Genomic DNA, 27190 nt, shown 5'->3' on the forward strand with positions numbered 1-27190 from the left:
GAGCACAAACAGGAACGTCTCGAAGACCAGAGAGCTCAGCCTATATCGAGACTTGGTGAGACGTTCAAGGTTACAGGGAAGACATGACTGACCAGTAGCCGATGAATATTCGAGGTGACGTCGCGGCAAGGCAGTCGGACGTGAATGTCTGTCCCTTGATGACGAAGCTGATGAAGACCATCATGCAGATGATCTCTGCAGCGAAGGCGATTATGATGAAGGCCTTCAGCACTCTGTTCTGCTTGTACAACACGAAGACTGCCTCCCACATCAGCATCGGCAGATCGGCGGAATGACGAGGCACACCTCTGATGACCAGAATGATCTCAACGGCAATAGTGAGAAGCTCGAGGAATGAGAGCTCGTATGCGATGAGAGCCCTGCATCTTGACGGGGAATTGCCTGTCGTGTTGTAGTGACTAAGTACGACACTGGGTGTCACCGCGTCTTTGGTCAACTTCTCAACCTGGCGTGTGTAGCTGGTGTTCTCACCCTCCGTGTATTATAGGCGCATAACGAATGAATGCATAGATCCATTGCACCCACTTGGCGTGACCTCTGTATACCCATTAGCCACGCATGAGAAACTGACGTGGAAGACCCTTACGTCCAAAGATAATCGATCTGTAGGGCGAAGCAAGGTCAGCTTGAAGGTCCTATGCGAGAGCTTGTCGTGCTCACCTCGTCTCCCAAATTGATGAGTGTGTCCCATGTCATCCATACAATCGCAGCGACTGAGGCGATGCAGGTGAGAACGGCGCTACTAGCAGCGAGGCACGCTAAACCCACTTGCACTGGCTTCGTGATCTCTCTGTGCTCCAAGGATCAGGATCTGACGGGCAGTGTTGCCATCCATCGGCGCCGAGGGAGAGTGCGAGTCGCATGAGAGGCGAGATCCCCGATGGCCCAGCGGGCTGTGGTCTTAATAGCCGCAAGAGATGAGCTCGTGTCAAGCAGAGCGCCATGATAGAGTCCACTATAACGCCATCCCGGATGAGCGTGTATGGCACCGGACGCTCATCGTAGGAAAGGTTTGCCGCAAAGGTCGGCAGACGTGATTCTTCGGAGTGCGTGGTCGGGAGTAAGCAGCGAGCGAGGGAGGCAATCCCGTCGGCTAGACGCGCATGGCTTATCCTTGCGGTCGTAGAGCAGTCCAGCAGGTGACCCTCTGGAGGAACGAGTGTGGCACCGGACGGGCCGCGTGGGAACGGGCTTTCATGTCATGCGAATTGGGCACGCCAAATTTCCTGACGCCCAGAGGTTCTTTACTGTGCCGCCCCAAGGAAATACAGGATATACAGCCAGCTACAACGTTGAGCAGCAGAGAAAGAAGCGGACGCACACGACGGAACGCTACTCGTTGATCAGCCCGCGCCACGTTTCCGACAAGGGTCTGGGGACGTGCCAGTCATGAGCTCATACCGTTGAAGGAGACGAAGAGAACGCTGTGTCTCTGGCAGCTGCCGTGCCTCGTTCGCCCGCCTAAGATCAACGTGAGAAGTCGGAGATGGATAGAGTTAGCCGCACTGACTAGTGCAAGGGCAGACCGAGGACAGCGCAAGCGATGACTTTGTCCGCGTCGATGCTGACAGGTACTCTATTCTAGCGTGTCGCGGGTGTCGTCACGGACGATGTCGCGGATCTGAGACCCAATCCCGCCGCCCGCGTAGAAACAAGGGTGATGCGCTGGCGGGGTGGCCCTGGGCTGGGCTGGGCGGCCTTCTCCGAAGACGCCGAAGCGTTACCCATGTGCCCCGCTGTATACAGTTTTTTTTTTTTTTTTCGCTGTTCAAAGCTGCTCGTCTTCGCAGGTGCCCTGCGTAAATAACTGAATTATTGGCCCGACAATCTGTGCCTGTCTGGAGACGTGGTGGCGTCAGAAAAGATCGAGACACGATCGCGGTGCCATATCTCGCTAACACCGCGTGATCGCGACTAGTACTGGTATGGAGGGGTAAGGAGCTCTTGTGAGCTGGTAAGACGAGCGTTCTGATAAATCAAACTCCGATCAGTTAGCTGTGAATAGGCTTGTAAGCGGATCTGACGACAGCCTTCAGGTCCCTGGTCACTTGCCGGCATCGACATCTGACGGTGCGTGCGACATCTCGCTCGGCTCGTCCACCTCTCCTTCCTCCCACCACCTGTCTCTCTGTCGTTCCCTTTCCTTCCTCATTGTATCTAATATTCTTTTTATCTTCCTGCGGTCCTCGCCGGTGAGTATTCGGCCGAGATCTATCGGTCCATCATCTCTCAAGTGCTTCGGGAACTGTTGTCTCAGCGTTGACCCGAGGCAGAACATCACTCTCTCCTTTGCAACCCCACCACCCATAACCACAGCCAACCGCTCAACTCGGTCGCGTCTTCTTCTCCGTTCTCCCCCGATAACTGTGTTTGAGTATCCACCATGGGAGCCTGCATGTCGGCACAAGGCATCGAGGTCTCGGAAGAGGACAAGCGGCTGCATCGAGAGGCAGAGAAGAACTTGAAGGAGGTGCGTCCCGTCTAGCCGTGTCTGCTGCGCAGCGCCCTGAGCTGTGGAGCTAGGCCAAGGTGCAAATGGCTCGCCAGGTCAAGGTGCGTCTCGTTCGCGCTCTAGCAACGACGTCGAGTGCTTAGTTCCCGTCTGATAAGGTGTTGCTCCTCGGGTCCGGTGACTCTGGAAAGTCAACCATCCTGAAGCAAATGCGCCTCATCCACAGCGTGCCGTTCAACGCCCAGGAGGTCGAGTCCTATCGGCAGCTCGTCTTCAACAACCTCACTCTCGGTTTCAAGTATCTGCTCGACGCCATGGAGGATATGAATCTCGAGGTGTCGGAGGAGAACTTGCCATATCTCAGGCTCGTCGAGGAAGCGCAGGACCTTAGGGACAACCAGCCGTTCCCAAAGGAGTTCCATGAACCACTGCAGAAGCTGTGGGAAGACCCCAGCGTTCAGAAGTGCTGGGACCGTGGCAACGAGGCCGCCATCCCAGAAAAGTACGCCTTTGTTTCATTTCACCGTCCCGGCTCGTGCTCACGTTTGCCCAGCCTGGCTTACTTCTATGCTGACCTCAACCGGCTGTTTGAACCGTCGTACCAACCGTCTGAGCAGGATATTGTCCATACCCGGGCACGGACGATCGGTATCACTGAAACACGCTTCCAGCTCCGCGACCATGAGATGCTGATGGTCGACGTCGGTGGTCAGAAGAGCGAGCGCCGGAAGTGGATTCACTGTTTCCAGGACGTCACGAGCATCTTGTTCCTCGTCAGCCTAAGTGGTTACGACCAATGTCTGATTGAAGACAGGGACGCCGTGAGTAGTACGTCCGCTTCTAGGTGCGCTTTGCTCACTTCAGCCGCTTCCGCAGAACCAAATGCAAGACGCCATGACCATCTGGGATTCAATATGTCACTCGCAGTGGTTCAAGTCGACATCAATCGTAAGACATGCTGTCCTGTACCGACGTAAAGGCCGTGCTGACCCGCGAACAGATTCTGTTCCTGAATAAATATGATCTCTTCCAGAATAAGATAAGATATTCGGATATCAACAACTACTTCCCAGTGAGTTCATCTTTTCCACGCTTCGACAGCTCGACTGACAGGCCATCATGAAGGACTACGACGGCGAATCCGGAGACCCGCAAGCCGGACAGGAGTACTTCAAGAAGCGGTTCGCAAGACTCGCACAGAAGGCCAACCAGAAGGAACGTGAGATATACATCCAGTACGTCTTCTTCCTGTGTCGTGGCGATGCGCTCTTGGTTCTCTGTAGTACTGACCAGTACCAATCAAGCATCACGACTGCTACCGACACCAACATGCTACGAGTTGTCATGGCCGCCGTTGAAGGTACGTACCTCTGTCTTCGGCGTTTTTACGAGTTCTGACCAGCTGCCTTGCAGAGTGAGTCCTTCCTTCCTTTTTCAACTTTCCCATGTGTTACCCCTTTTGAAACTGCTTCCGGTAACGTACATCTGCTCAACCTCCTGCCTCGTTTCCCTTTCCAGCATCATCCTCCGGCATAGTCTCGAAAATGCCGCCCTGATATGACCACTCGCGTCATTTTCGGTTCAGGCGCAAGCGGCAGCAGTAGCAGCATCTCGGCTGTCCGCGACATGAGCAATGTTTTTGGCGTTATTCTATATTATTATCTATATGCAGTCTGCCGCGTCACCTCTTCGCATTCGTCGTTCGCGCCTTGACGCCCCTTCATTTCGTATCGATACTTTCTTCGTGTAATTCTCTTTTCCACGCTATGTTTCCCATACCTTTCGCGGTAATTATGTCCATGATCGTAACTCATGTCATCTCTTTTTTTTCACGCTACCCTCCTCAACGGAACCCTCTCCGCATCAAATGCCACAATTGTGAACGAAACCCAAATTCACACGCGGACCCTGCCTTACGCTAATGCGCGCCGGATGCTCGTTACCTCCCGTCGTCGTGGTCTCGATCATGATCGTGCAGCACGATCATCAGCCGGAATGTGAGTTCTCATTCGTTTCAGCGGACTTCCGAGCACGTATACGTGAACGATTCCTCTGACCCCTTTCCCAAACCCAAAGATTCGGTCGGTGATGCTTTGATCAAGCGTCTGAGCCTTTTTGCACGACGCCGTGTGGTGCTTAATATGCGCCGACGTCGTGCCGCAACCCGTGCGCGCAGGGCGAGCCAATGCCGCTCTTGCGTTCGCCACGCTACATGCGACCCAAGGGCATGGTTTATTACCCAGCCCCGCAGAAGGCGGCCCCTCTCCTTTACACAAGAAGTTTGCTCTCTCACATCACGTCCGGTGCGATCACGAACACTTTCTCTCTCTCTCTTTTCTTGACCTGCTGTTTTTCACTTATCGATGGAGACCTGGAGGGTTCTCTTCTCAACTTGCTGTCGCACCCCTGAATTGCTTAGGGCATGAACCACCCACCTGCATCATCACCATCATTATACCACTCGCGTTTCCCACTCTGTGTTCCTCGATCTTCCGTTCCTTGTGTCGCTGTCGATGCTGCTTTTGGTGTAAAATTATAATCTTGGCCGATTTTAATCTGGAGTCTCTCTTGTATGCTGTGTACTCGGACGACGGTCGCCCCTGTGAGCAAAAAATAAACCTGTAACGAGGAGGGGAAGAAAGGGGAACAGGAACGGGAGCACGACGCGACGATACCCCGCGGTCTTATATCTACCGTCGGAATAGGGTTCCCGGACCAACCGTATACGCCGACGCGCCATATGGGCGTGCATACATGTCCCGTTCGTCATGGCCCTCGTGCATCCGACTCCGTCGCAACAACGGCGCCGCCGGATGTCCCGCGAGACGCGGGCAGAAAACATGAGCAGGACCCAAGATCCGAGGTTGGGCTCCGCGCCAATCGCGGCTTGCTGCTGCTGCTCCTCGGCCTCGACACTGGTTGGCTGGCTGGCCGGCTGCTGCGCAGGACGCAGTGGTCGTCACGGACGCAAAGGCACCGCGTCCCTGCGCCGCGGTGCGCTCCCACGCTATTGTCTCGCGTCGCCGTCGCCGTCGTCGTCGTTGTCGTCAAACCAGCTGGCGCGTCCGAGGTGTCTCCTACCGCAGGCGAACTGACTCGATGCCGGTACGCGCGGCCCTGGGACGCCCACAGGGTCTGATGTCCGCGGATGTGGCCGTTTTGGGGAGAGCCGATGGTCGGGTGACGGGTGGGAGGCAAGGTGCCGCGAGGGATGTCCCGCGCTGGGGGCGGGGCAGCATTGCCATGCAATGCGCGGCCGCCTGGGGACAGACGTGTTATAGCACGGGGCCGACGGTGGAAAACGCCGAGGGCTGTGTGTTGTATTAGGAACGAACTGCGGCGCGGCGAAGGGATGGAAGCAACTTGCTTAGTGAAGATGGAAGTTCGGACGTGCGTCGTCCGGAGACGTGGCGTGTGCTGTTGCTTTGACATGTCTCCGGGCGTGTCGAAAGGCAAGGTCCGAGTTTACTTCCTCGTTTCCCAGACTCAGGCAAGTTTTGCAATTTGCATCAGCATCCGCGTTGCAGATATGCCCCGCTATCCAATCTCCCCCAGCTTCGATGTCACGGAGCGGTCGAAGAATATACGGAAGCCATTCATGAACGTTTGAACCTTCACGGCATACAGGTACCGAGCTGCGAGGTTGACCGGAGGACGAAGCACCCATACGCGGGGCTGTGGGCAGCGATGCTGTCCCTACTACTCCCGTCCCGAAGGACGCATGAGAACTCGCTGCTCAGCGCTCACAGATTCGCCGTTCGCGCGGGACGCGGGACGTGGGACGTGCTGCGGCTGATGCATTTAAAGCGCGAAGGGTGCCACAAAGGCGCAGGGGGCCCCTGATGCTATCTGTCCAAAATCCTTGATGGTGGCCGACGCGTGCGTGCGTACAGCCCCAGGAACTCTCGGTCATTGCTCGGCGGCCGACGTTGGCCGGAACAAGACACAGGAGTTTGAGAGGCCATCGATGTGGCAATCCCTGCCCCGTGGCGGTATCATCTTCCGTTCTCGAGGCCTTCCTGCCGTTGAACGCGGAGGCATGACCGCAGGCTAGATCTCCATTCCTCGCGGCACTTGCGTAGCAGAACGCTGTCAGTGTGACGGCCTGCTGTGCGCGCGTCGGGCAGATGTGATGGGGAACAATGCTGACTGCGAGGCATGTGCAGCATACGGTATGGCGCACAGGACGAGCTAAGTAAAGGTACCTGATACCCACGCTTCGCACAGAGCGCATGTCCACCGTGGCACGAGATACCGTGCTGGATGATCCCAACCAACCCTTTCACGCGGGCCACGTCCAGCGTGGGACGTGCAGAGCAGGACCAGTGCAGCCGAACGACGTGGATTAGCATCTATAAGCGAGTCCTGGGATAGAGGTGGGTGTACAAAAGGGCGACAATCTATGTCTACTGATACATTGGCGGTACCATCCGCACATCCAGACAAACCCTCTATCGTACAAAAATGATACATACGCGTGCGAGGCTCTACACCGCGAAACCGTCGCTGCCCTCCCACGAGTCGCGCCTCTTGGTAATGCTGCGCCTCTCGTCCTCGTCTTCCTCGTCGCGATGCTGCGAGACCGAGACCTCGACGCCAACCTCTGTCGGGAGCGTAGCCTCCACCGGGAGCGTGAACGCCGTCTGGTCGAGCGTCTGGGTGCGCAGGAAGCGCAGAGGGAAGCTCCGTATGCTGTGCAGCGCCCCCGACGTCGTCGTGAACTGCTTGGCCTCCGCGGCCGTGCCGTTGTTTACGCGGATGATGATCAAGTTGAAGGTGATGCCCTGGTGACAGAGAAAGCGCGCGTCTCAGCAATGGGACGCGGTGCGCAAGAGAAGGGGAAAAAGCGAACGCACGATGACCTGCACCACCACGTCCGAAACGCCGTACTGTGCATTGCTGCCCGCGAGCGTCGTGCCGAAGAAGATGACCACACAAACTGTGTAGAGCAGACCCGAGTCGAGGATGATTCGCATAAGCCGGGACAGCCGGTGCGGATGCACCGTCGCGGCAGCCGCCTTGGACCTGACACGCCAGATCCGCCAAACGATGAGCGCTGGAAAGAAGCCATGATTGTGAATCAGCCATGTGCATACGAGGCGGCGGAGGGAGATAAGAGGACGAACAGGTGACGAGGACATTGACGAGGAGTGTGCAGGCGGTGATGGTGTCGAGCCAGGGTTTTACGCGCGGATCCTCAATCAGCGCGTTCCTTTCGGTCGTGTTCTCAACCCAGATCATCATCGCTCCGGCGACGAGAGTCGTGAGCCACAGCGCGATTGGGAATAGAATGACGACTATTCGTCCTGCATAGATCATCCAGCAGCGGTATATCTCGAGGACATGTCAGTTGAGGAGATCGGTCTATCACGCGATAGCGTACTCACTAGTATAGCGTCGCCTATCGAAGTTTGTGCGACAAAATCAACTGTCTTCATAATGTTAATCCAGGACCTAAGGTCCTGGAACTCCGCAGTAGGTCCCCCAGGTCCCGTGTAGAAGATAAAGGCATCCAGGTTGTGTCGCAATCCGAAAGCAACTACAAGGCGTTAGTTGATTTGCAGTAGCTGAGGGAGAGGGACACACCGTCGAATGTGGCGAAGATGAGCATTAGAACAGCGACACAGAACATGCCCCAATTCACATCTTTCAACGGTTTTAGCACCAGCTGGTCCCTCACACACAACAGTGCCTTGACGCAGAGGCCGAACGTTACAAGGAATATGCCTAGATGACATCACCTTTGAGTTGCACGATCAATTGAACGAAGAGAAGCACGCACCATAGGCCACGCTTTCCATGAACATCCCGACAAGCTGGGCTTCCGCTATCGGGAACTTGCCCGAGTCTGCCATGGCTAGCTTCCAGGAACGAAAGGAATTCGAGCTAAACAGGGGAGTGTGAGTCGAGCGAAGCCCGCTCCTCCGGGGAGCATTAAACGGCCGGTTTTTCGAGGTAGTAGGTGGAAGCAAGAGTAAAAGACTAGGATCTGCGCGGAAGCAAAGAAGTGCGTTGTGAACGATATGTCGTTGGCGCTACTAGTGTCGAGATCTCCCAGGCGACTTTGCCCGAGCCCCCAAGAAAAGCAGAAGAATCTGCGGCCGACAACGTCGCTCGCTTGGCGGTTTGTTGGAAATGTGGCTCGTCGGAGAGGGCAGCACCGGACAGTGCAGAGTGTCGAGTCGTTCCTGGAACTTGCTTCATGTGGAGTAGGCTAGAAGTGAGAAAATTTGCCACGAGCGCGTCACTCCGCCGCAGTGTGCTCTACGCCGTACGGTAATCTGCCTGGAGTCTCAAACGGAACTTTATCATGAGAGCAGCATGCGCAGAGGCACCGTTCAGCCGACGACGAAGCTAACTTTCCGATTTGTTACGTGTCAGAGCCACACTCACTGATATCAGTGACGAGATGACAAGACAGAAGCCACGAAGCCCTTGATGCTGTGCTGGATTAACCATTGTGCCGTGTTCATACTGCGCTAGGGTCGGTCACAAATCCGAGGAGAGCAATGGGAGCAAGGACAGGTAAATGGACAGACGCGAGCAGCTGGACGCAAGCTAGCAGCGAGCAGCCTCGACAAGGATCAGCATCTGGGCGCCAAACATCAAAGCATGTGAATCGGCAAGCTGAGTACCGCGCTCTCATCCTGAGCCAGTCTCCTTCGAACCGCCAACCCTCCGAGACCAAGACCGTCCAGGATTGCGCGGAGTATCTTCCACCGCTGCCAGATTCGACACTGTGCGGACTGCTCGTTCTTACCTGCATATGCCTGCATAAGCTGTGCACGCGCCTTGCGTGAGCTAGGAAGGTACGCGTGTGCACGTCAAGATTCCCATGGGCTGATTCATGGCCTAGAAAGGTTAATTCACCCAGCACGGGGAGAGTGGTACACCGAGTAGCTGCGACCCACTTCTTCCTTTCTCCCCCACTACGCTTCCCCGTCTCGGACCCAACCAGCTCTTGCGTGCCCCGGAGGCCGGAGAAATGGAAGATTACACGTTATTGACCTCTGTGGTCGCTAGCCTCGCCACCCTTGCTTATCTCAAAAGATGGCTCTGGCCTGACAGCCGACAGGTAAATCGTGTCCCGCGATGGTGGTGGCGCACAAGGTCCTGAAGGGTCTGTTCCTACTCTAAAGCTCAAACGTATCCCCACTATTGGACCCACGGCGCCCATTATATCGTACTGGGGCGCGGTCCGGTGGTTGATGTATGGTGCGGAGATTACGCAGGAGGGTTATACCAAGGTAAAGTCTCTGACGCAAAGTGTCGACCCGCCCTGTTTAATGATTGGTCGCGTGATCCATTTCGTAGTACAAGGGGCGGCCGTTCAAAGTCGCGAATTTCAATCGTTGGCTGGTCATTGTTTCAGGTCCCCAGCTGGTCGACGACATCCGCAAAGCCGCGGATCACGAGCTCTCTTTTGAGGAAGCTGCTCACGAGGTACGTCGCATACACTGTGTCATGCCAACGCATCAGCAAAACTCATAGCGCCCGCATCTGCCCCGTATATGCGTTTCAGAACCTAGAAGTGCGCTACACCGCCGGGCCTAGCATTGCCGAGAACAGTTACCATGTCCCGATCGTCCGCGGGCAGCTGACGAGGAACATCGCACTCCTGTTTGACGGCATCCGCGACGAGGTCGCCAAGGCTTTTCATGACCAGATCCCACCTACCGATGGTACGCCTCGCTGCTCCTATTTTCACTCTAGTGATGATCCGACGTTGCCACGGTCTCTAGACTGGACGCCTGTCGTTGCGCACCTCGCCATCATGCAGGTCGTAGCGAGGGCCACAAACAGGGTGTTCGTCGGCGCTCCGAAATGTGCGTTCCTTTAGGGCTGTTCCTCTCGGCCACGAAAATTAACGGGAGGTTACCCTTAGGCAGAGACCGAGACTGGCTGGACCTGTCAATACAGTTCACTGGTGACTTGATGCACGGTGCGCAAATCATCACGCAATTCCCGAGTTTCCTCAAGCCGTGAGTGTTCGGTTCGCGCGGTGGGTGTGCATATATGGACTCGGACTGACTGGTTGATCCCGCCGTCGGTAGACTGGCGGCGCGACTCTTTACGCGGGTGCCCGCTGCCAAGCGACGAGGATGCAGACACCTCGAAAAGATAATCGAGCACCGTAAAGCATGCCTCGAGCAGTACGGTCGGGACTGGCCAGACAAACCTGTGCGTTTGACCTCTAACGACCCTTGTATTGCGCTGAGATAGCCCCTTGCACCAGAATGATCTGCTCAGCTGGCTGATAGACGAAGCCGAGGGCGACGAGCGAACCGTGTACAACCTTGTCACGCGTGTTTTGACGCTCGAGTTTGCTGCAATACACACTTCCAGCAATGTTGGCCTGCTTCCTATCTCCTTTTCTCTGTCGCTCACTCTCCGTAGAGTTTCACCCATGCTCTGTATCAACTGGCGGCCCATCCGGAATGGGCTGAGCCCATGCGCGACGAGATCGAGCAAGTCGTCAGGCGGGAGGGCTGGTCCAAGGTGTCGCTGGACAAGATGCACACGCTCGACAGCTTCCTCAAGGAGAGCCAGCGGTACTACGCGATTGGAAGTGGTATGTGCCTCCTTCTAGGCCGGCATCACGGGATGCTCACGGCCGTCGCTAGTGACAATGGTTCGCCGGGCCATGAAGGACTTCATGTTCTCGGACGGAACGGTCATCCCCGAGGGAACGTTCGTCGGTGTCGCGGTGCTGCCCATGCAGCACGACCCAGAGTACTACAAGGATCCCGACACCTTCAACCCATGGCGCTTCTCTGATATGCGCGAGAAAGAGGGTGACTCGGGCAGACACCTGATGGTCAGCACCGGCATCGAGTACCATCCCTTTGGCTACGGCCGACATGCCTGGTTCGTCTTTCTCTCTCTCCATGCCTATTGCAGCGGCTGACGGCAGAGAGCAGCCCCGGACGCTTCTTCGCAGCTACCGAGCTCAAGCTCATGCTCGCACACGTCGTCCTCAACTACGACGTCAAGGCCGAGGAAGACGGTGTCGTGCCGCCGTTCCTGCAGTTCGGGCAGAACACCGCGCCAGACATGAAGGCTCAGGTGCTCTTCAGGAAGCGCCAGCAGCTGTGAACGTCGTCGCGGTATACCTCGTCTCGGTTGATACCCTCCGGCAGCTCTCGCCCACAACCTATACACGATATCATGATTTCTGGCACTTGCATGGGTACTCTTATCTAATAGATGCTATTCCTGTCATGCGCAAGTACTGCAGCATCATGATGTCAGGCGGCCCGCGGCCGGAGAGGTTTATATAACCCAAACTTCATCCCATTCTGGACGTAGAGTTTGGGCGGTCTGCGGGACAGTACGGCTCTGTGTGTGCCGGTTCTGTGATTGCTGCAATTGCCAGGAGTCGGATAAGAGTTACACGATCAACTCGGTACTAATCGCTCGAAGACATGTCCCGTCCGGACGACATCTTTGCGCTTACAGGGCTGCAGGCACCGCCCCTGAGCGGAGCGAAAGTGCGGCTGAACAGCACGTACGGCTCGCCTGCGGACTATGCGCAGGCCATCGACGAGCTGCGGGCAGTGTTTCCGCCAGAAGACGTGTCGACCGACCCTGCGGTCCTGGATGCGCACGGTCGGCTCGCTGGATACAATGAAAGTACGTGACTAGCGCGCCCATTGAGAGATAATCATTGGAAACGCTGATGGCGGGCGATTTGCGCCGGTGTAGGCTTTCCGCACAGTGTCGTCGTTGTGCCGAGGTCGACAGAAGACGTCGTACGAATCGTGAACATCTCGCGCAAGTACCGCGTGCCTGTTGTCGCGTACGGTGGCGGCACGAGTCTCGAGGGCCATTTTTATGGCGTGAGTGACATTCGAACTCTTTCGCATTTATGACTACTATTGATTACGGTTTCAGACGGATGCTAAGGGCATATGCGTGGACATGTCCGCGATGAGCAAGGTCCTCGAGCTACACGGTTTGTATTCGCCCCAGCTATCTGTCCATGATACTGAAACAGCGATACAGAGGCGGACGCGGACTTAGTCTGTCAAGCAGGTGCAAAGTGGACAGATATCAATGCAGTGCTGAAAGAGAAAGGCATACCGCTGTTCTTCCCCGTAAGGCGCCGCGATCCGTGGGTAGTTTAGGCTGCGCCGCTCACATCTGGTAGCTGGACCCCGCCATAGGTGCAAGTATTGGGGGGATGATTTCCACCGGGTGCTCGGGCAGTAGGTTGCCTTGTGTCGACTGACGGGAAGCTATGCTCACCCAATCTGTCAGCTAATGCTGTAAGATATGGCACAGCAAAGGGGGAGTGGTTCCTCAATGCGGTGAGCGATCCGCCCACCGACGATATTGCTCGCATGTTGACAGTCCGGTCCTTCGACAGACTGTTGTCCTGCCTTCTGGTGAGGTGATCAAGACCCGCCGCCGTTCGAGAAAGTGTTCCGCCGGCTTCGACACCCTACGGTTGTTCCTCGGCGCAGAGGGCACGCTCGGTATTATGACAGAGGTTACAATTCGTCTTGCACCACTCCTCCCGACTCGCGTCGCCGTCGTGCAGTTCCCTAGCGTCGAGCACGCGACGCGCGCGTCGATTGAGGCGCTGAATTACGGGGTTAACCTCCGTGCGCATACCTCTTATTCCCCACTTGTCTTTAGCTAATTATATTGATTAGAATGTATCGAGCTCCTCGACGCGCTAACCATGAAGACATTGAACGCGTACGAGGCGCGGACGTGGCCCGAGAAGGACAGCCTCTTCATCAAGATCCAGGGTGCGACGCCAGCATTCATCGAGGAAAGCGCGCGAATCCTACGTGCTGTCGCTGAGAAGCACGGCGGGACTGATTTCGAGTTCGCTGCGACCGAGGCGCAGGCCGAGGAGCTCTGGCTCGCGCGCAAGAACTCGTTCTACGCCGGCTATGCCATGTTCCCTGGAGCAAAGGCGGTCGAAACGGACGTCTGGTCAGCTTCTCTCTCAGCTTGAGATGGGGCAGGCAGGGTGCTCACGAGTGAGGCGGCTGACAGTGTCCCGGTGTCCCGGCTGCCTGACATGGTGGTGGCTTCGAAGAGAGATTCTGACGCGGCGGGACTGCCTGCGCCAATGATAGGGCATGTCGGAGATGGCTAGTCCTCGGCCACTTCCAGCATAATCGATGACAACTGAATTTTCGCACAGGGAACCTGCACGTGGGGATATTCTACCATAACGACAAGGAGGAAAAGATTGCTCAGAGTCTGGCCGCGAGGATGGTCAAGCATGCGCTTGACCTGGATGGGACATGCACGGGCGAGCACGGTGTTGGCCTGGGAAAGAGGAAATACCTGGTAGAAGAGCTCGGCGAGAGCACTGTTGAGCTGATGAAGTACATCAAGCAGTGTATCGATCCTTTGAACCTGTTCAACCCTGGAAAGGTGTGTTGTCACGACAGACGTTTCCCTAGACGAGCTCACCACTATCCTGTAGCTATACCCTGACTGAAAGGCCGGTACCTGTGTATTATGAGCCACGCCGAATCTATCTGCACCATACAAGTCTTGGCATCGCAATCAGCTCAACATGCGCCATCTGCGGTAACAAGTCGAATCCGCACTCTCTCCTGTCGAGGGTGCAATAAGACAAATATTGAATGAATCAATAGATAAACACAATTTCGTACCATCCGCAGACCTCGCTTTGGCTGTACGTCACTTCCATCAGCTCTTCTTGACACGCTCGGAAAACAATATCGCGGTTTTTGGACTGTTGGCGTGCGTTCTGCGGCCAAGGAGTTGCGTGAGATAAGGTCTGCTTCATCCATGGTTATAACGTACCGGGACCGTGATATCCACTATCGGATCACAAGAGGTTAACCGGTTAAGGCGGAACCAATATATACCGGCGTTGACCAAGGGCGAATCTGCAGCCACCAGAGTCTGAACCAACAGTGACTCGTGCCTTTGAGACATGTCTGACGCGGACATCTTTGTGTACACGCAGCCGCGGGGGCCGCCCTTGAGTGGGACAAAGGTGCTGCTGAACAGCAACTATGGCTCGCCCGCAGAGTATGCGCAGGCCATCGACGAACTGCGGATAGCATTCCCGGCAGAAGACGTGTCGACTGACCCCGTGGTGCTAGATGTACACGGCCAGCTCGCTGGATATAGCAATAGTGAGTAGTTGTTTGTCAGTTGCGTGCTTTGTAGAGCTGGAAGGCGACTAAGCGTGAGTAGGCTTTCCTCATAGCGTCGTTGTGGTGCCGAGGTCAACAGGAGACGTCGTGAGGATCGTGAATATCTCACGCAAGTACCGTGTACCCATCGTCGCTTATGGCGGCGCGACAAGTCTCGAAGGGCAAATCTATGGCGTGAGTGACACTTTATACCTTAACATCGCTCATTGAGCTCGGCCGCAGACGGATGCAAAAGGCATATGCGTAGATATGTCCGCGATGAGCAAGATCCTTGAGATTCATGGTTTGCATTCATTCTAGTCAGCCACTTGTGGGTAGCACTCAGACGATACTACAGAGGCGGACGCAGACCTGGTCTGCCAGCCAGGGGCAAAATGGACGGATATAAATGTGATGCTTAAGGAGAAAGGCATCCCTCTATTTTTTCCTGTGAGATACAACTTTTGGGTATCTTGAACCATGTCGCTCACATCTAACAGCTGGACCCGGGCATAGGTGCAAGTATTGGTGGGATGATCTCCACCGGGTGCTCGGGCAGTACGCAAATTCGCTTTCCCTTAAGCAAAGGAGTTGTGCTCACCTAGTCTGTTAGCTAATGCTGTAAGATACGGCACGGCGAAGGGAGAATGGTTCCTTAATGCGGTGAGTGATTAACCTGGCGTTATTCTTTGTGAAGACAGCCTGAGCCTCAAATAGACTGTAGTGCTGCCTTCTGGCGAAGTGATCAAGACCCGTCGTCGCTCGAGAAAGTGTTCTGCAGGCTTTGACACGTTGCATCTATTCATCGGCGCAGAGGGAACGCTCGGCATCGTGACAGAGGTTACGATCCGTCTTGCACCGCTCCTTCCAACGCGTGTCGCGGTCGTGCAGTTCCCCAGCGTCGAGCATGCAACGCGCGCCTCTACCGAGGCGCTGAATTATGGAGTGAATCTGCGTGCGCCCTCATCCTTTGCCTCGCTCTTCCTCGTCTAATCATACCGCGCAGAATGCATTGAGCTCCTCGACGCGCTCTTTATGAAGGCGTTAAATACATACAACAAAAATGGCTCGCGGACGTGGCCCGAGAAGGACAGTCTGTTCATCAAGATCCAAGGTGCAACACCGGTGTTCATTGAGGAGAGCGCACGGATCCTGCGCGCTGTCGCTGAGAAACACGGCGGAACCAACTTTGAATTCGCCGCGACCGACGCGCAGGCCGAGGAGCTCTGGCTCGCGCGCAAGAACGCCCTACACGCGGGCTTCGTGATGTTTCCTGGCGCAAAGGCGATTGGAACGGATATCTGGCCGGTTCAGCGCGGTTTCGCGTTGCGATGGACAGGATACTCACCATTTTGGTGGTTGGCAGCGTCCCCGTATCCCGTCTGCCGGACTTGGTGGCGGCCTCAAAGAAAGACTTCGACGCGGCAGGGCTGCCTGTACCGATTATAGGACACGTTGGAGATGGTCTGTCCTTACCCACCTTCCGAAAGCAGGCGGCGCCGACTGATTTTTGCACAGGAAACTTGCACGCAATTATCTACCACTATAATGACGAGGAAGAGAAGATTGCGCAGGGGCTCGTCGCAAAATTGGTCAAGCATGCACTCGACCTAGACGGGACATGCACTGGCGAACACGGCGTTGGCCTTGGCAAGAAGAAGTACCTGGTGGAAGAATTGGGTGAGAGTACCGTTGAGCTGATGAAGTACATCAAACAATGCATCGATCCCTTGAACCTGTTCAATCCCGGAAAGGTGCGTCGCTACGACAAGACGCCTTTTGAATAAGCTCACCACGATCTGCAGCTTTACCCCGACTAAATATGTAGGGAAAGTAGATACCTATGTATTATGCCAAGGCTATCTGTACCATACCAGCTTGAGTATCGCAACTGACTCAACGTGTGCTGTCTGCGGGAACAGGTCGAACCCGCGCACGCTCTCAAGCACGTATTTCTTGCTGGCCATCTGCTCCTCGCTCTTGCGGAGTATCATGTTGATGTCGCGCGCCTGCGTGTGCACGTTGCAGCTGACGTACGCGACGGTCGAACACCCAAACTTGATGAGCTGGTCGATGAAACGCTCATCCGAACCCTTGCGCGGCGGGTCAATGATCAGCGCTGTCCCCTCCCGCGGAAAGTCCGCGACGGTATCGAAGATGTTCGCAGCATCGCCTTCCATGAAAGAAATCTTGTCGCTCGGAATCCCGTTCAGCTCCGCGTTCTTCTGCGCTGCGCGGATGCTGTCCGCGGAGAGCTCGATGCCGCGAACCTTGTTGAAGTGCGGGGAGAGCATGATGGAGAAGAGGCCGCTGCCGCAGTATGCGTCGACGAGGTGTGTCGGCTTTGAGAGCGCGAAGATAGCGTCCCGTACGTAGGACGTGAGCGGCACGAGCACTGAGTTGTTGTTTTGGAAGAAGTTTCCCGCGGTGTACTCGAAGAGCATGTCTCCAACGCGCTCCCGGATTGTACCCTTGTGGTTAGTTACACATATCTTCTTCTCTTCGCCAGACGGTTGCGCAGGCGGTTGCTCAAGTGATAATGAACTTGAGATAGGCTCGGGTGAGATTTCCAATGATTCACGAAGGAGCAGAGAGACACCATTTTTATATGTGTCGAGCTTTCTGTTGAGGGTTAGTATGCACTTTCAGCCGACATAGAACAAGCTTACTCGGAGATATCTTTCACGAGCACCGAATACGCTTCGCTGATGACCGGTGTGGCAATAGGACATTCCTATAAATGTTGGTTCATCGCAATAGGGGAAAAGAATGGCATAGACTCACTTCAATATCCATAGGATGCCTGCTACCGGCACTGTTAAAGCCGATTTTAAACCATGCCGGCTTCCCGTCTGTTGGTAGTCCATGCTGCTTGATCATACTTTGCGGGTTGTCGAAGTGTGGCGTAATCTTTGTCCGATAACCATATTGCAGGGGAGAGCTGATAGTAGGTTGGACTTCCGGTACTGCAGAAGCAGGCAAGTCTTGGCGCATATATGAGAGATGTAGCAAATGTCTTGATCAAACGCAACTTACCCGCGAAATTCTTATACGCCTTGATGATCACATTTCGCTTAAGATCCAACTGTGTCTCGTACGAAAGCATCTACCACAGATGAGCCCATGAAAATCCTTACAAGCCAGTCTCGTACCTGGTATTGACAGCCGGCACACTTCGAAAAGTGTTTGCACTTGACTCTGCTGTCGTCCCGCAACTCAGGGTTCGGTTTGATGATTTCTAAGAGGTCCGCACGCGAGTAGAAGTAGCCATGGCTGTATACTCTTGCACGAATTGTCTCTCCGGGTAAAGCGAACGGCGTGACAATTACCCATGGCGGATGTGGAGCTGGTGCAACGGCCAGCGATTCTCCTGCAAAATATTACACGTCAGAGTCGACACAATCAGAATCAAGATACCGCAAGGTAGCATATACACGACTAAGTCCGTACGAGTAGCACGAATAACACGAACAGACTTGGTCTTGTGCCTGCAGCAGAGGACTTCGGGGCTCGACGTTCCTGTCCGTCGCAAAGAGCGGTCGTACATACCTATGGAAGATATCGAAGACACGGTCAGCTCGAGTTCCGTGTACAGCTCAAAGGGTGCAGTACACCCTTTGCTTCCTTCCTCTACAGCTTTTATGGCATCTTCTCCAAGCAGCTCCTTGGCGTCCAGAAACAGGATGTGTTCGTTCGAGCACGGCTCTGGCTGAGAGAGCTTGCCTTTGAGCATGGCTTTCCGCGCGGCCCTTTTGACCGCTTTCTTGCCCGTTTTTGCCCGTCTAGTCCCCCCAGGTTCGGCGGGCATAGCGTCCGCGGGAGCATCGAGTTGCACGGGAGCATCGTTGGCTCCTTCTACCTCGGCTTGTAAGCGGGGCTTCTTGTCTATGTGACGCGTATCAGCATCGTCTGGCGTTGAGGGCCTGCTGGCGGTGGGCATTGGCGATTCTCGGTTGCGGAGGTACCCCACAAGGAAACCTTTACGAATGACGACGGGTTGCGAGGGTTGTGGCAGTAGCTTCGAATGCGTGAATCGCTTCTGTAGGATGCCAGTAGGATGGCGAGATGTAATGGTAAGAGAGAGTCGCTGCATCCGCTGGTGAGCCTCGAGAGTGCAATAGAGTGAAGGGCCTGAAATTTCGCAGCAATCTGGCGCATCAAAATGATCCGTATTATTTCTCATTTTGGAAGCGGCTCCCCACTAATCTTCCCACGATACGGAAATGACGGACCCGGCGCGTGCAACTGGCTTCGAGCCGGACTTGCCCCCACTCTACCCAGCCTGCCCTCGAGAGTCTGTCTCCTTAGCTCAACGGCCACGACCTCGACATTTTTCGTTTATTCTTAACGACTCCCCTTTATGACATGCTAGTCCCCATCATCAACCTAGCAAAGCAGGTCTATCCTGCTGTGGTCAATGGCACTGTTGGGAAGCAGAAGAGTCCAGAGAAAGGCTTGCCTCCCGGTTCTTCCGAATTTTGGTGGAAGATAGGCATCAGTTCTGTGTTTGTGTTACTAGGTGGTCTCTTTGCAGGGTGAGCATGCTTGTCAGTGTGGGAATGATGAGGCTGTCCTGATCGATAGCTCGTAGTTTGACTCTCGGGCTTATGGGCCTCGATGAGCTCCATCTCCGCGTCCTGTCCGCGTCTTCTGATGACCCCAAGGAACGAGCAAATGCTGCTAAAGGCATGATCATCAATAGCTCGGTATCGACGCGTCAGGTTCTTACATTTCCCCGCTAGTGCTACGTCTCCTGAATAAGGGCCGCCACTGGGTGCTCGTGGTGCGTTTCAGTACCCCCTGTCGTTGAGCTACCTGTATCTGACCGAAATCCCAAGGTGCTTTTACTAGGCAACGTGGTATGTCATTAGGTCCGCTCACTCACCAACCAGCAGCAAAGCTGAGTCGGGGTGCAGATCGTGAACGAAAGTTTACCGATCTTCCTAGATGATGCTGTGCGTCGCGTTTATCCGCGCTATCTTGTAACGCGTCACTGATGACTATATCAGCTCGGCGGGGGTATCCCTGCTATCATCATGTCTACTGCCGCCATTGTCGTCTTCGGGTGCGTCCGTAATGTGTCACTCTTTCAAGGACCTAATCAATTGACTCACTCGTCTTTGGTATGACAGAGAGTAAGTCACAAAATATACTGCGACTTGTGGACCGAGCTAAGCATCTTCTATTCGCAGGATTATACCACAAGCCGTCAGTGTTCGTTATGGTCTATCTATCGGCGCGACCTGTGTTCCAGTGGTCCTCGCGATGATGTATATATTCGGTGCGTTCACCCTGTTTTCTGACCCTTGACGTGACATATACCGATAGTCAACCAGCGCCCGTTGCCTGGCCCATTGCCAAACTCCTCGACTATGTCTTGGGCAAGAGCGAAACCAATACTTACAAGAAGGCTGAACTGAAGTGCGTATATGCGTACAGTATATATGGCTGTTCTATAACGTATGGTGTTGCAGATCATTCCTACAATTCCACCGTCAAGGAGAAGAGCCTTTGAGGGACGACGAGATTAGTATTCTCAACGGTGTCCTCGAGCTGAGCAAGAAAAATGTTGTGGATCTTATGACACCGATGAAGGTATGGTGTTGATCTCGTCCACGAGAGATGTAAATCACTTAAGATGATTTTCCTGACAGGACGTTGTCACCATAAGTGCCGATACAGTCCTTGACCGTGAAACCGTGACTAGCATGTGAGTGCAGTAACGCGCTATGCTTGTCTCCGCTGACGTATGTCTTGTCGTCATCCCTCAGCTTGGGCAGCGGCTATTCTCGCATCCCTGTCCACGCTACCGGACATCCAGGTGTCTTTATCGGCTTGCTGCTCGTTAAGAAAGTTTGTGGCGTCCGATCGCGGTGCCTGTCGTTTCTGATCACGCGCATGTTTATCTCCAGCTGTCCATCTATGACCCGTCCCAGGCGCTTCCTGTGTCCAAGTTCCCGTTGTCTATCCTCCCCGAGGCGGCGCCTACTATCAACTGCTTCCAGGCGCTTGATTATTTGTGAGCTGGTTGTGTGCCAACAGCGATAGATTATTTATGTTCTGCTAGCCAAACTGGTCGTGCGCATCTGCTCCTGATTAGCAACAGTCCCGGCAAAGAGGGCGGTGCACTCGGCGTGATCACCCTGGAAGGTGTGTTACGCCTTCATGCTGTCACGACTTTTTGCTGACCATCTCGCGCAGATATCATCGAGGAGATCATCTCAGAAGAGATCGTCGATGAGACCGACCGGTACGAAGATAACCAAAGCAAGAGGCGCGCCCGCCGGCTTAAGGACGCTAAAACAATGCGAGGGTGAGCGAGCTCCGCCGCACCTGCTGGTCGACGCTGATCATATCCGTCTTAGCATCGTTGAATACCACACAAGCCGCGCAGACTCTTTCAACGACGGCGAACGCACACCTTTGTTGCGGGCCCCGTTCACAAATGAAGCTGCAGGAGCGCAACCAACGGAGCCCATGTCCTTCCGCGATGCCGTGAATGCCAACAGCGCAAATGCCAACGGGGTCAATAATAGTGCTCCCGCACGCACCGTCTACGGCTCGGTCGATGTGATTGTGCAGTCGCCACGTTCGCCGGCTCCGTAACGCGGCCCTAAGCTGCGTTTTCGGAAGAAAAATTGGACTACCAAGGTTCACAGATATATGAACAGCCCTGTCCTGATTCGGATGTTCGATCGCATTTAGGCATAGAGAAGGGTTTGGTCTTATTCGTACATCCAACTACTGCTACTGTACTCGCAGAAGTCTTTTTCACGAATTTCAACGATCCTTTAATCTTCCTCCTTACCTCTTTGTGAAAAAACTCAGTATGTTGTATACTACTTACTGTCGCGACAAATTTCTCGTGCATTTATTCCATGGTATTCATATTCGGCTTGCGGGTGTCTATGTTGGATGTGTGAGACATCTACTTAGTCCGCATATCACTTCGCTGGAGCATGCCCACGCTCTGCATCCAGCTTGCGGCACCTTGTCTACAATTCAGAAAGTCAACATTTGTCCAGAACAGGAGTCCAGGGCAAAGCGTACCTCGAGCGCGTACAAGTGCGAGTCGTGAGATTCAGGCGCGAGCTTTCTGACCGCCGCGGACAGCTCGTACAAGTAATCCTGCTCGGTAATTCTTAGCTTCCCGGAAACCACAGCGACCAACGGGTCCCGCGCACCTTGTTCCGGCCAGACGGCCCGACAGACTGCCATATGCGTTCAGCGAGGGACTCTATTGGCTGAGACCCGACTGCGCGCACAACATGTCAGCATACCACCATCTGCTCATCGCAAGGGTACAGACGTACTGAACGAAGGGTTACTTGGCAGCCCGACGTAGGTCTGCGTAGACATGAGGAGCTGGCGGAGGGGTTTGAGCGGAAGGGGCATACGTAGCACTTTGGCGCGACGACGACCTCACGGCCGTCCTCGAAGCTCCAGACGTCGATCTCCTCGATCGTGTAACCATCTTTCTCTCTGTAATCTGGTGGGGAGTGAATAGGCATAAAGTGCAAGACGAAGGCGGAGCGTACCTAGGTAGTCGCGGACTTCGGACTCATATTGCGGGTCGATCGTGTACGCAACGCCTGAACACATGAAATAAGCACCATGATGGTATAATTGAAGTCGGCGTACTTACCCCATACAACATCTTCATCGGGAAACGGGTCCTAAAAGATGTATATTCCGTCAACACAAGGGTCGACGCGGAGGTCCGTCTGAGACAGCGCGGTACTGACCGAGCTGGAGAAAGCTTCCCAGTCTTCTGTGTGTATCAAGGTAACCACTCGGCCTGGGTTCTATGAAGGGGAAAGGCTTCAGATTACCTATTACCGACGAGTGAAGTACGACCATGGCGTACCTCAGGTGTTCCACGGTGATCATGCGATTTCTGAGCAAACCTGCGAACGTAGCCCTTCAAGAAACCAGGCACTGTAGACGTGTAATGCTCGGTCTCTCTCGGATAAATGCCTTGGTCAGCTTACCTTGTCGAATGGTATGCGGTGGCGGCTGGGAGTGACCTCACAGTGAGCCTCGCCTGACGAGCATCGAGCATCTCGGCCGATGTGAGCGCACCTTGAAGATGAGTGAGCCGTATCCGAATACTGTGTATGGATTCTTTTCCTCGATAGTCATTCTAAATCTATGCACCCTCACAGAACGTCAGTACCGGTCAGCAAGTGGTGAAGGTTGACACGAAAGCTTGGTCAGAACCGCTGCACAAAGCTCAGCCACACGTGCTCTCTCTCGCCCGCACTCGCTCACTTCTCTCAGCATCGCGACAGATCGCGAAAAGCGTCAGTCCCGATGAGCGGTCGCATGTTATGAATTGGATAAGCAGGGCGTCGTGCGGCGCAGCAGGCAGGGTGTGTACAGATGCAGAGGACAGCTCCCAGCCTAAGCAAGACTGGTCCGTGCGCGGGCGCTGCGAGGTATATAAGGACGTCTCCGTGCGAGCCTTATTCTCCATTCTTGTGCTCGGGCACGTACTGTCGCCAGTGAGGTTTTTACCGAGGCACAGTCTTTTGCTGATTGCAAATTAAACATCCGACTCGTCTGTTGGCTTCGGCCTCCAGCAATTTTTGGAAAACCACCGCTACGTTATGTGGCTGTTCGCCTAGGACTGGCAATATCATATGTTACTTCACAATGTTTTGCGGTGTGCAAGATTTTGTAATCTTGGGTACACAATACATCGAGGCGGTATCTAGTGGGCATATGTACGATTCATTCTAAGATGCTATGTCGCAGCGGCGAACTTGTATTTCTTCCGGCCGAGGTATTCAATGATGGATGGGAAAGTCCAGTATAGGAGGTGTCCTGATCGCACGTACCACCACGGCAAGAGGACCTCCTTCTCACCATGGTCTACGGCATGAATAAGCTGCTGCGCGACGTAGTCACGCTTCAAACCGTGTTGGTTGGGAGATGCCTCTCGGACAGGACCTGCATCAACAGCTGACGCACGGAAGTCTCCCTCGACGGTCGCAGGGATGACGTGTGTAAAGTTCACCCTCGGGTGCTCGATAGCAAGCGACTGATAGAGGATAAGCGACGCTGCCTTGCTGGCACAGTACAGTGAACGCGTGGGGGCGGGGATGATTGCGGCCGCACTTGATATTAGCGCCACAGACGGACTGCGCGACGAAGATTCGAGTAGCGGTATCTGCCAATGACGTGTAAAGATAACACGCGGACTGAGGTTAGGCATCTGTGGCGCACCAAGGTTATTGCTGACAGTAGTGGGCCGCTAAAGTTGCCTCTCATTGCTGCGTTGGAAACTTCTTGGATTCGCTGGATGCCGTCAAGGGTGAGGTCTTCGCCCGGGCGGCGTACGTCTGCTATTTCGAGTAGAGGACGGAGGGAGGATACGCCGGCGCATACGACTACCGTGTCGACGCCATCCCAGACTATGTGAGAGTGGTGAGTAAACCGTGGGCACGCGACCAGCGATTTACGTGACGCACCGGCTTGGATGACTCCTCGAACGTGTACAATATCTTCAGGGACAGTAAAATCTGCCTGCACGGCAACTATAGGGTCGTTAGGCGCGACAAGTGAGACCGGCAGGATGTCCGCTTTGTCGACACCTGGATCGCGCAGGGACCAGCATTCGGCCTTGGTCTCTGCAAGAAGCTCTTCCCTCCTGCCGACTATGCACACTTTAGCCCCTCGCTTAGCATACCCTTGTGCGACCGCCCTCCCTATCCCGCTGTATCCAATTTTGAAAGGTTTCAGTGTGAGAATGATCTTATGAAGCACTGTCCTTATCGTACCCCGTGGCACCGAGGATTACCACCCTCTCCTGATGCTTAGGCAACACAGCGACGCGTTTAGGCTCCCATCGGCGCCGCAGAGCGAGTGCCACAATCACGACAGCTATCAGCAGTCCAGGAAATTTGGAAGCAGTGAGAGCTGAGAGCAATGCTGAAGGAGCAGAAGGAGGCATTTTCTGGCGCTTCGGCGCCGCAGAGCCCGAGTCGCACATTCCTGAAACTCCGCCGGCTCATAGCCTCACCTTTACCTTCTCTCCTTTTGTATTTTCTTTATCTCTTCATATCTATTTAAATGCTCTCCCTCTAGATACAGGCCAGAGTGTGCCAGAACTCCCACAGAACCCCCTCAACTGATCGCTGGGAATACCGAAGACACCATGTCCACTTCACCCTTTGCTTCGCTCATCCAGCAGGATGTCCTCGTCGTCCCATCATTCACGCTCGAGTCAGGCAAGACCCTGCGCAATGTTCCAGTTACATACAAGACATGGGGAGAGCTCAATGAGGTGAAGGATAACGTCATGATCATCTGCCACGCCTTTACAGGCAGTGCAGATGTCGAAGACTGGTGCGTTTCTAAACACGTCTTTCAGAACTTGAAAATCCTTACATGCTTCTACAGGTGGGGACCGCTCATGGGCAAGGGCAAGGCGTTCGACCCGAGGCGTTATTTCGTCTTCTGCGCCAACGTCATGGGCTCACCATACGGCTCAGCGTCGCCACTGACCATTAACCCGGACACTGGGAAGCCCTATGGACCCGAGTTTCCTCTGACAACCATCAGGGACGATGTTCGGTACGTGTCTCACGAGCTAAATTCATGGCGTCTCCGATTGCTCATGTTCTCGAAGCCTGCACAAGCTCGTTCTGGACTACTTGGGTGCGAATTCTGTCGCCGTCGTCATCGGCGGGTCCATGGGTGGCATGGCTGTGCTCGAGTGGCCGCTCTGCACTCCACCAGGTTATGTACGGCACATCATCCCTATCGCGACATCGTCACGGCACTCGGCGTGGTGCATTAGCTGGGGAGAAGCGCAACGTCAGAGTATTTACAGCGACCCTGGGTACGAGGACGGCTACTACCTCAGGCAACCGGCTTCTGGCCTGGCCGCCGCACGCATGGCCGCACTCCTAACCTACCGCTCGCGCGACTCGTTCGAGACTAGGTTTGGACGCAAGCCGCAGCCGTCAGCGAGGACTGGCATCCCGACGCCACCGGAGTCACCCACCTCCGAAGTCGACGAGGATGCGCTGAGCGCCCACAACGACGGCCTGAAGAATTGCAGGTCACGGTCCCAAGACGCCTCTGGCTCCCCTTCATCCTCCCGTCCGCTTTCGCCCGCGTCGAAGCCAACCATCTTCTCCGCACAGTCGTACCTGCGCTACCAGGGCGACAAGTTCATCTCACGCTTCGATGCCAACTGTTACATTCACATCACGCGCAAGCTCGACACCCACGACCTTGCACGCAAGCGCAAGCTGCCCGGCGAGAGCGACGACGCGGCGCTGCACCGCATGCTGTCGACGCTGCCCCCGCGTGCCCTTGTCATCGGCATCCAAACGGACGGCCTGTTCACGCCAAGTGAGCAGCACGAGATCGCGGAGCACATACCAGGCAGCGAGATCATCATCATCTCCTCGCCCGAGGGCCACGACGGCTTCCTGCTCGAGTTCGAGCTCATTAATGACCACATCATGCGCTCCCTCCGCAGCGAATTCCCCCAGTACTATGCTGGTGTCGAGGAGGAGCGGCCTGAGGAGGGCTTCGACATTAAAAAGACTAGCATGTTTGGCGAGGCGGAGGCGGACATTACCCGCTGGTAGATGTTAGTCTGTTCATTTCTACACTGGGATTTTTTGGGATGGATGTATCATATTAATATTGCTTAGTGTATCGCTGCGTGCGTCGATAGCATCTGACTGCAATCCAACTTGCATATTCCTCTCTCGCTGAGGTGTGCGTGGGCCTGGATGTACATGAGCGGCATCGGCCTAGCAGGGTAGAAATGATGACCATGCTTCTCTCCGACTCCAAGTGGTCGCCCGTGTCAAGCGAGCTCGGCCGTCGAAGTTAAGTCTGCGTTTTACGCTTAGCCCGACGCGTTATTGCTGATCCTCTTACTCTTCCACAGCCGCTTCGCACATACCATAAGGCTCCATGCATGTCTGCTGATCATAAAAGTTGGCTGTGATAGCTCGTTGGTCCTCACATGCATCGTTCCAGGGCAAACGATCCCGTCCAGTCTGCTTTATGATACCGATGTTTGTTCTGCCTGTCAAGCATGCACACCATCGAAGTCCTATACTCTTCTTCTTTCTATGATTGACAGCTCAGCTCAGGACTCGATGTATTCTAGCCCCGGACGCTGTCCGATGTTTGTCGCGGGAGCGAGACAAACATGCTCGTATAAAACCCGCAGCGACATGTCCGACAATAACGGAACTTCTATAGCCCCTATACTGCCCTACAAAAATGACTGGTCGCGGCAGTGACACGGGCCGCCTAACGTCGGCCCGACTCTTTGTGGCGCCGATGCACCATCGTTACCATAGGTTAGCGCGGATACTTTTCTTCAGCTCAGTCACCGCCCAGTTGCATCGAATGCAGAAAGGTATACAGCATTGCCTTATCGCTGTAGGCAAAACCTGTGACGCACGACCAGCCTTAGCAAGTTAGCAGTTATTTGCCATGAATATGTAGTTCCGCGACTGCCGATGCTCGCTGGACACCCGAGAAGCGCTTTCGCTTCGGGCTTCGGTGAGCGAGACAACGGGCATGTTCGCAATTAATTGACTCTATT

The 27190-nt window shown here is 54.8% G+C and overlaps 12 protein-coding genes across 12 annotated transcripts; 7 read left to right on the top strand and 5 right to left on the bottom strand.

The window, feature by feature from the left end:
* Positions 1–70: 70 nt before the first annotated feature.
* On the bottom strand, positions 71–856 carry PHACADRAFT_189762 (uncharacterized protein; the record flags this gene model as incomplete). Its single annotated transcript, XM_007390023.1, has 6 exons — positions 71–258; positions 307–431; positions 493–558; positions 608–624; positions 682–734; positions 790–856. The coding sequence occupies 6 exons, from the start codon at positions 854–856 to the stop codon at positions 71–73; spliced, it is 516 nt and encodes a 171-aa protein (XP_007390085.1).
* A 1548-nt stretch (positions 857–2404) lies between these two features.
* PHACADRAFT_85182 (uncharacterized protein) lies at positions 2405–3871 on the top strand (the record flags this gene model as incomplete). The annotated part of the gene is made up of 8 exons (XM_007390024.1): positions 2405–2491; positions 2545–2574; positions 2632–2975; positions 3027–3294; positions 3350–3421; positions 3474–3545; positions 3599–3708; positions 3778–3871. 8 exons carry the CDS (start codon positions 2405–2407, stop codon positions 3869–3871), a joined length of 1077 nt encoding a protein of 358 aa, XP_007390086.1.
* A 2511-nt stretch (positions 3872–6382) lies between these two features.
* Positions 6383–9012, bottom strand: PHACADRAFT_246673 (uncharacterized protein). The gene is made up of 8 exons (XM_007390025.1): positions 8256–9012; positions 8060–8200; positions 7861–8012; positions 7600–7807; positions 7330–7529; positions 6916–7257; positions 6701–6849; positions 6383–6645 (listed from the first exon to the last, which is right to left on the bottom strand). Exons 1-6 carry the CDS (start codon positions 8272–8274, stop codon positions 6961–6963), a joined length of 1017 nt encoding a protein of 338 aa, XP_007390087.1. The 5' UTR covers positions 8275–9012; the 3' UTR covers positions 6383–6645; positions 6701–6849; positions 6916–6960.
* A 174-nt stretch (positions 9013–9186) lies between these two features.
* On the top strand, positions 9187–11765 carry PHACADRAFT_246674 (uncharacterized protein). Its single transcript, XM_007390026.1, has 12 exons — positions 9187–9282; positions 9330–9548; positions 9613–9720; positions 9788–9916; positions 9996–10155; positions 10216–10299; positions 10359–10455; positions 10528–10654; positions 10710–10823; positions 10871–11045; positions 11098–11341; positions 11395–11765. Exons 2-12 carry the CDS (start codon positions 9459–9461, stop codon positions 11567–11569), a joined length of 1503 nt encoding a protein of 500 aa, XP_007390088.1. The 5' UTR covers positions 9187–9282; positions 9330–9458; the 3' UTR covers positions 11570–11765.
* Positions 11766–11898: 133 nt separating this feature from the next.
* Positions 11899–13442, top strand: PHACADRAFT_189766 (uncharacterized protein; the record flags this gene model as incomplete). The annotated part of the gene is made up of 8 exons (XM_007390027.1): positions 11899–12106; positions 12179–12312; positions 12368–12428; positions 12479–12570; positions 12624–12681; positions 12734–12783; positions 12843–13080; positions 13132–13442. 8 exons carry the CDS (start codon positions 11899–11901, stop codon positions 13440–13442), a joined length of 1152 nt encoding a protein of 383 aa, XP_007390089.1.
* Positions 13443–13578: 136 nt separating this feature from the next.
* Positions 13579–13937, top strand: PHACADRAFT_189767 (uncharacterized protein; the record flags this gene model as incomplete). Its single annotated transcript, XM_007390028.1, has 3 exons — positions 13579–13585; positions 13635–13870; positions 13923–13937. The coding sequence occupies 3 exons, from the start codon at positions 13579–13581 to the stop codon at positions 13935–13937; spliced, it is 258 nt and encodes an 85-aa protein (XP_007390090.1).
* A 465-nt stretch (positions 13938–14402) lies between these two features.
* On the top strand, positions 14403–16394 carry PHACADRAFT_155739 (uncharacterized protein; the record flags this gene model as incomplete). Its single annotated transcript, XM_007390029.1, has 9 exons — positions 14403–14607; positions 14669–14802; positions 14851–14911; positions 14966–15057; positions 15108–15165; positions 15221–15270; positions 15325–15562; positions 15614–15911; positions 15974–16394. The coding sequence occupies 9 exons, from the start codon at positions 14403–14405 to the stop codon at positions 16392–16394; spliced, it is 1557 nt and encodes a 518-aa protein (XP_007390091.1).
* Positions 16395–16466: 72 nt separating this feature from the next.
* On the bottom strand, positions 16467–18340 carry PHACADRAFT_82639 (uncharacterized protein; the record flags this gene model as incomplete). The annotated part of the gene is made up of 6 exons (XM_007390030.1): positions 16467–17225; positions 17294–17341; positions 17392–17591; positions 17644–17713; positions 17760–17977; positions 18157–18340. The coding sequence occupies 6 exons, from the start codon at positions 18338–18340 to the stop codon at positions 16467–16469; spliced, it is 1479 nt and encodes a 492-aa protein (XP_007390092.1).
* A 551-nt stretch (positions 18341–18891) lies between these two features.
* Positions 18892–21459, top strand: PHACADRAFT_246679 (uncharacterized protein). The gene is made up of 16 exons (XM_007390031.1): positions 18892–19142; positions 19199–19293; positions 19350–19390; positions 19446–19466; positions 19524–19562; positions 19617–19672; positions 19700–19701; positions 19799–19888; positions 19944–20028; positions 20082–20202; positions 20262–20317; positions 20379–20460; positions 20520–20626; positions 20675–20757; positions 20809–20920; positions 20973–21459. The coding sequence occupies exons 1-16, from the start codon at positions 18973–18975 to the stop codon at positions 21211–21213; spliced, it is 1401 nt and encodes a 466-aa protein (XP_007390093.1). The 5' UTR covers positions 18892–18972; the 3' UTR covers positions 21214–21459.
* A 15-nt stretch (positions 21460–21474) lies between these two features.
* Positions 21475–22983, bottom strand: PHACADRAFT_246680 (uncharacterized protein). Its single transcript, XM_007390032.1, has 12 exons — positions 22879–22983; positions 22690–22829; positions 22599–22623; positions 22475–22545; positions 22353–22412; positions 22253–22283; positions 22146–22199; positions 22005–22096; positions 21921–21954; positions 21792–21862; positions 21658–21735; positions 21475–21602 (listed from the first exon to the last, which is right to left on the bottom strand). The coding sequence occupies exons 2-12, from the start codon at positions 22747–22749 to the stop codon at positions 21552–21554; spliced, it is 627 nt and encodes a 208-aa protein (XP_007390094.1). The 5' UTR covers positions 22750–22829; positions 22879–22983; the 3' UTR covers positions 21475–21551.
* Positions 22984–23353: 370 nt separating this feature from the next.
* PHACADRAFT_85124 (uncharacterized protein) lies at positions 23354–24562 on the bottom strand (the record flags this gene model as incomplete). Its single annotated transcript, XM_007390033.1, has 4 exons — positions 23354–23779; positions 23836–24023; positions 24081–24325; positions 24390–24562. The coding sequence occupies 4 exons, from the start codon at positions 24560–24562 to the stop codon at positions 23354–23356; spliced, it is 1032 nt and encodes a 343-aa protein (XP_007390095.1).
* Positions 24563–24726: 164 nt separating this feature from the next.
* On the top strand, positions 24727–26328 carry PHACADRAFT_246684 (uncharacterized protein). The gene is made up of 3 exons (XM_007390034.1): positions 24727–24957; positions 25012–25185; positions 25241–26328. The coding sequence occupies exons 1-3, from the start codon at positions 24767–24769 to the stop codon at positions 26211–26213; spliced, it is 1338 nt and encodes a 445-aa protein (XP_007390096.1). The 5' UTR covers positions 24727–24766; the 3' UTR covers positions 26214–26328.
* Positions 26329–27190: the final 862 nt, after the last annotated feature.

This window comes from Phanerochaete carnosa (genome assembly GCF_000300595.1).
Source record: "Phanerochaete carnosa HHB-10118-sp unplaced genomic scaffold PHACAscaffold_1, whole genome shotgun sequence".
Lineage (NCBI taxonomy): Eukaryota > Fungi > Basidiomycota > Agaricomycetes > Polyporales > Phanerochaetaceae > Phanerochaete > Phanerochaete carnosa.

What these genes read in the sequence shown, in the direction of transcription:
- PHACADRAFT_246673 (XM_007390025.1), bottom strand. An exon ending in CGTCAATGTCCTCGTCACCT is followed by an intron (nt 7,530 to 7,599) that starts GTTCGTCCTCTT and finishes GCTTCTTTCCAG; the next exon opens with CGCTCATCGTTTGGCGGATC. An exon ending in ACGTGGTGGTGCAGGTCATC is followed by an intron (nt 7,258 to 7,329) that starts GTGCGTTCGCTT and finishes CTCTGTCACCAG; the next exon opens with GGCATCACCTTCAACTTGAT.
- PHACADRAFT_246674 (XM_007390026.1), top strand. Translation starts at nt 9,459, where the DNA reads ATGGAAGATTACACGTTATTGACCTCTGTGGTCGCTAGCCTCGCCACC. An exon ending in TTGAGGAAGCTGCTCACGAG is followed by an intron (nt 9,917 to 9,995) that starts GTACGTCGCATA and finishes TATGCGTTTCAG; the next exon opens with AACCTAGAAGTGCGCTACAC. An exon ending in GGGACTGGCCAGACAAACCT is followed by an intron (nt 10,655 to 10,709) that starts GTGCGTTTGACC and finishes CCCTTGCACCAG; the next exon opens with AATGATCTGCTCAGCTGGCT.
- PHACADRAFT_246679 (XM_007390031.1), top strand. Translation starts at nt 18,973, where the DNA reads ATGCTAGTCCCCATCATCAACCTAGCAAAGCAGGTCTATCCTGCTGTG. An exon ending in TTCCAGGCGCTTGATTATTT is followed by an intron (nt 20,627 to 20,674) that starts GTGAGCTGGTTG and finishes ATGTTCTGCTAG; the next exon opens with CCAAACTGGTCGTGCGCATC. An exon ending in CGGCGTGATCACCCTGGAAG is followed by an intron (nt 20,758 to 20,808) that starts GTGTGTTACGCC and finishes CATCTCGCGCAG; the next exon opens with ATATCATCGAGGAGATCATC.
- PHACADRAFT_246680 (XM_007390032.1), bottom strand. Translation starts at nt 22,749, where the DNA reads ATGACTATCGAGGAAAAGAATCCATACACAGTATTCGGATACGGCTCA. An exon ending in ACGGCTCACTCATCTTCAAG is followed by an intron (nt 22,624 to 22,689) that starts GTGCGCTCACAT and finishes GGTCACTCCCAG; the next exon opens with CCGCCACCGCATACCATTCG. An exon ending in CGAAGTCCGCGACTACCTAG is followed by an intron (nt 22,097 to 22,145) that starts GTACGCTCCGCC and finishes ACTCCCCACCAG; the next exon opens with ATTACAGAGAGAAAGATGGT.
- PHACADRAFT_246684 (XM_007390034.1), top strand. Translation starts at nt 24,767, where the DNA reads ATGTCCACTTCACCCTTTGCTTCGCTCATCCAGCAGGATGTCCTCGTC. An exon ending in AGTGCAGATGTCGAAGACTG is followed by an intron (nt 24,958 to 25,011) that starts GTGCGTTTCTAA and finishes ATGCTTCTACAG; the next exon opens with GTGGGGACCGCTCATGGGCA. An exon ending in ACCATCAGGGACGATGTTCG is followed by an intron (nt 25,186 to 25,240) that starts GTACGTGTCTCA and finishes ATGTTCTCGAAG; the next exon opens with CCTGCACAAGCTCGTTCTGG.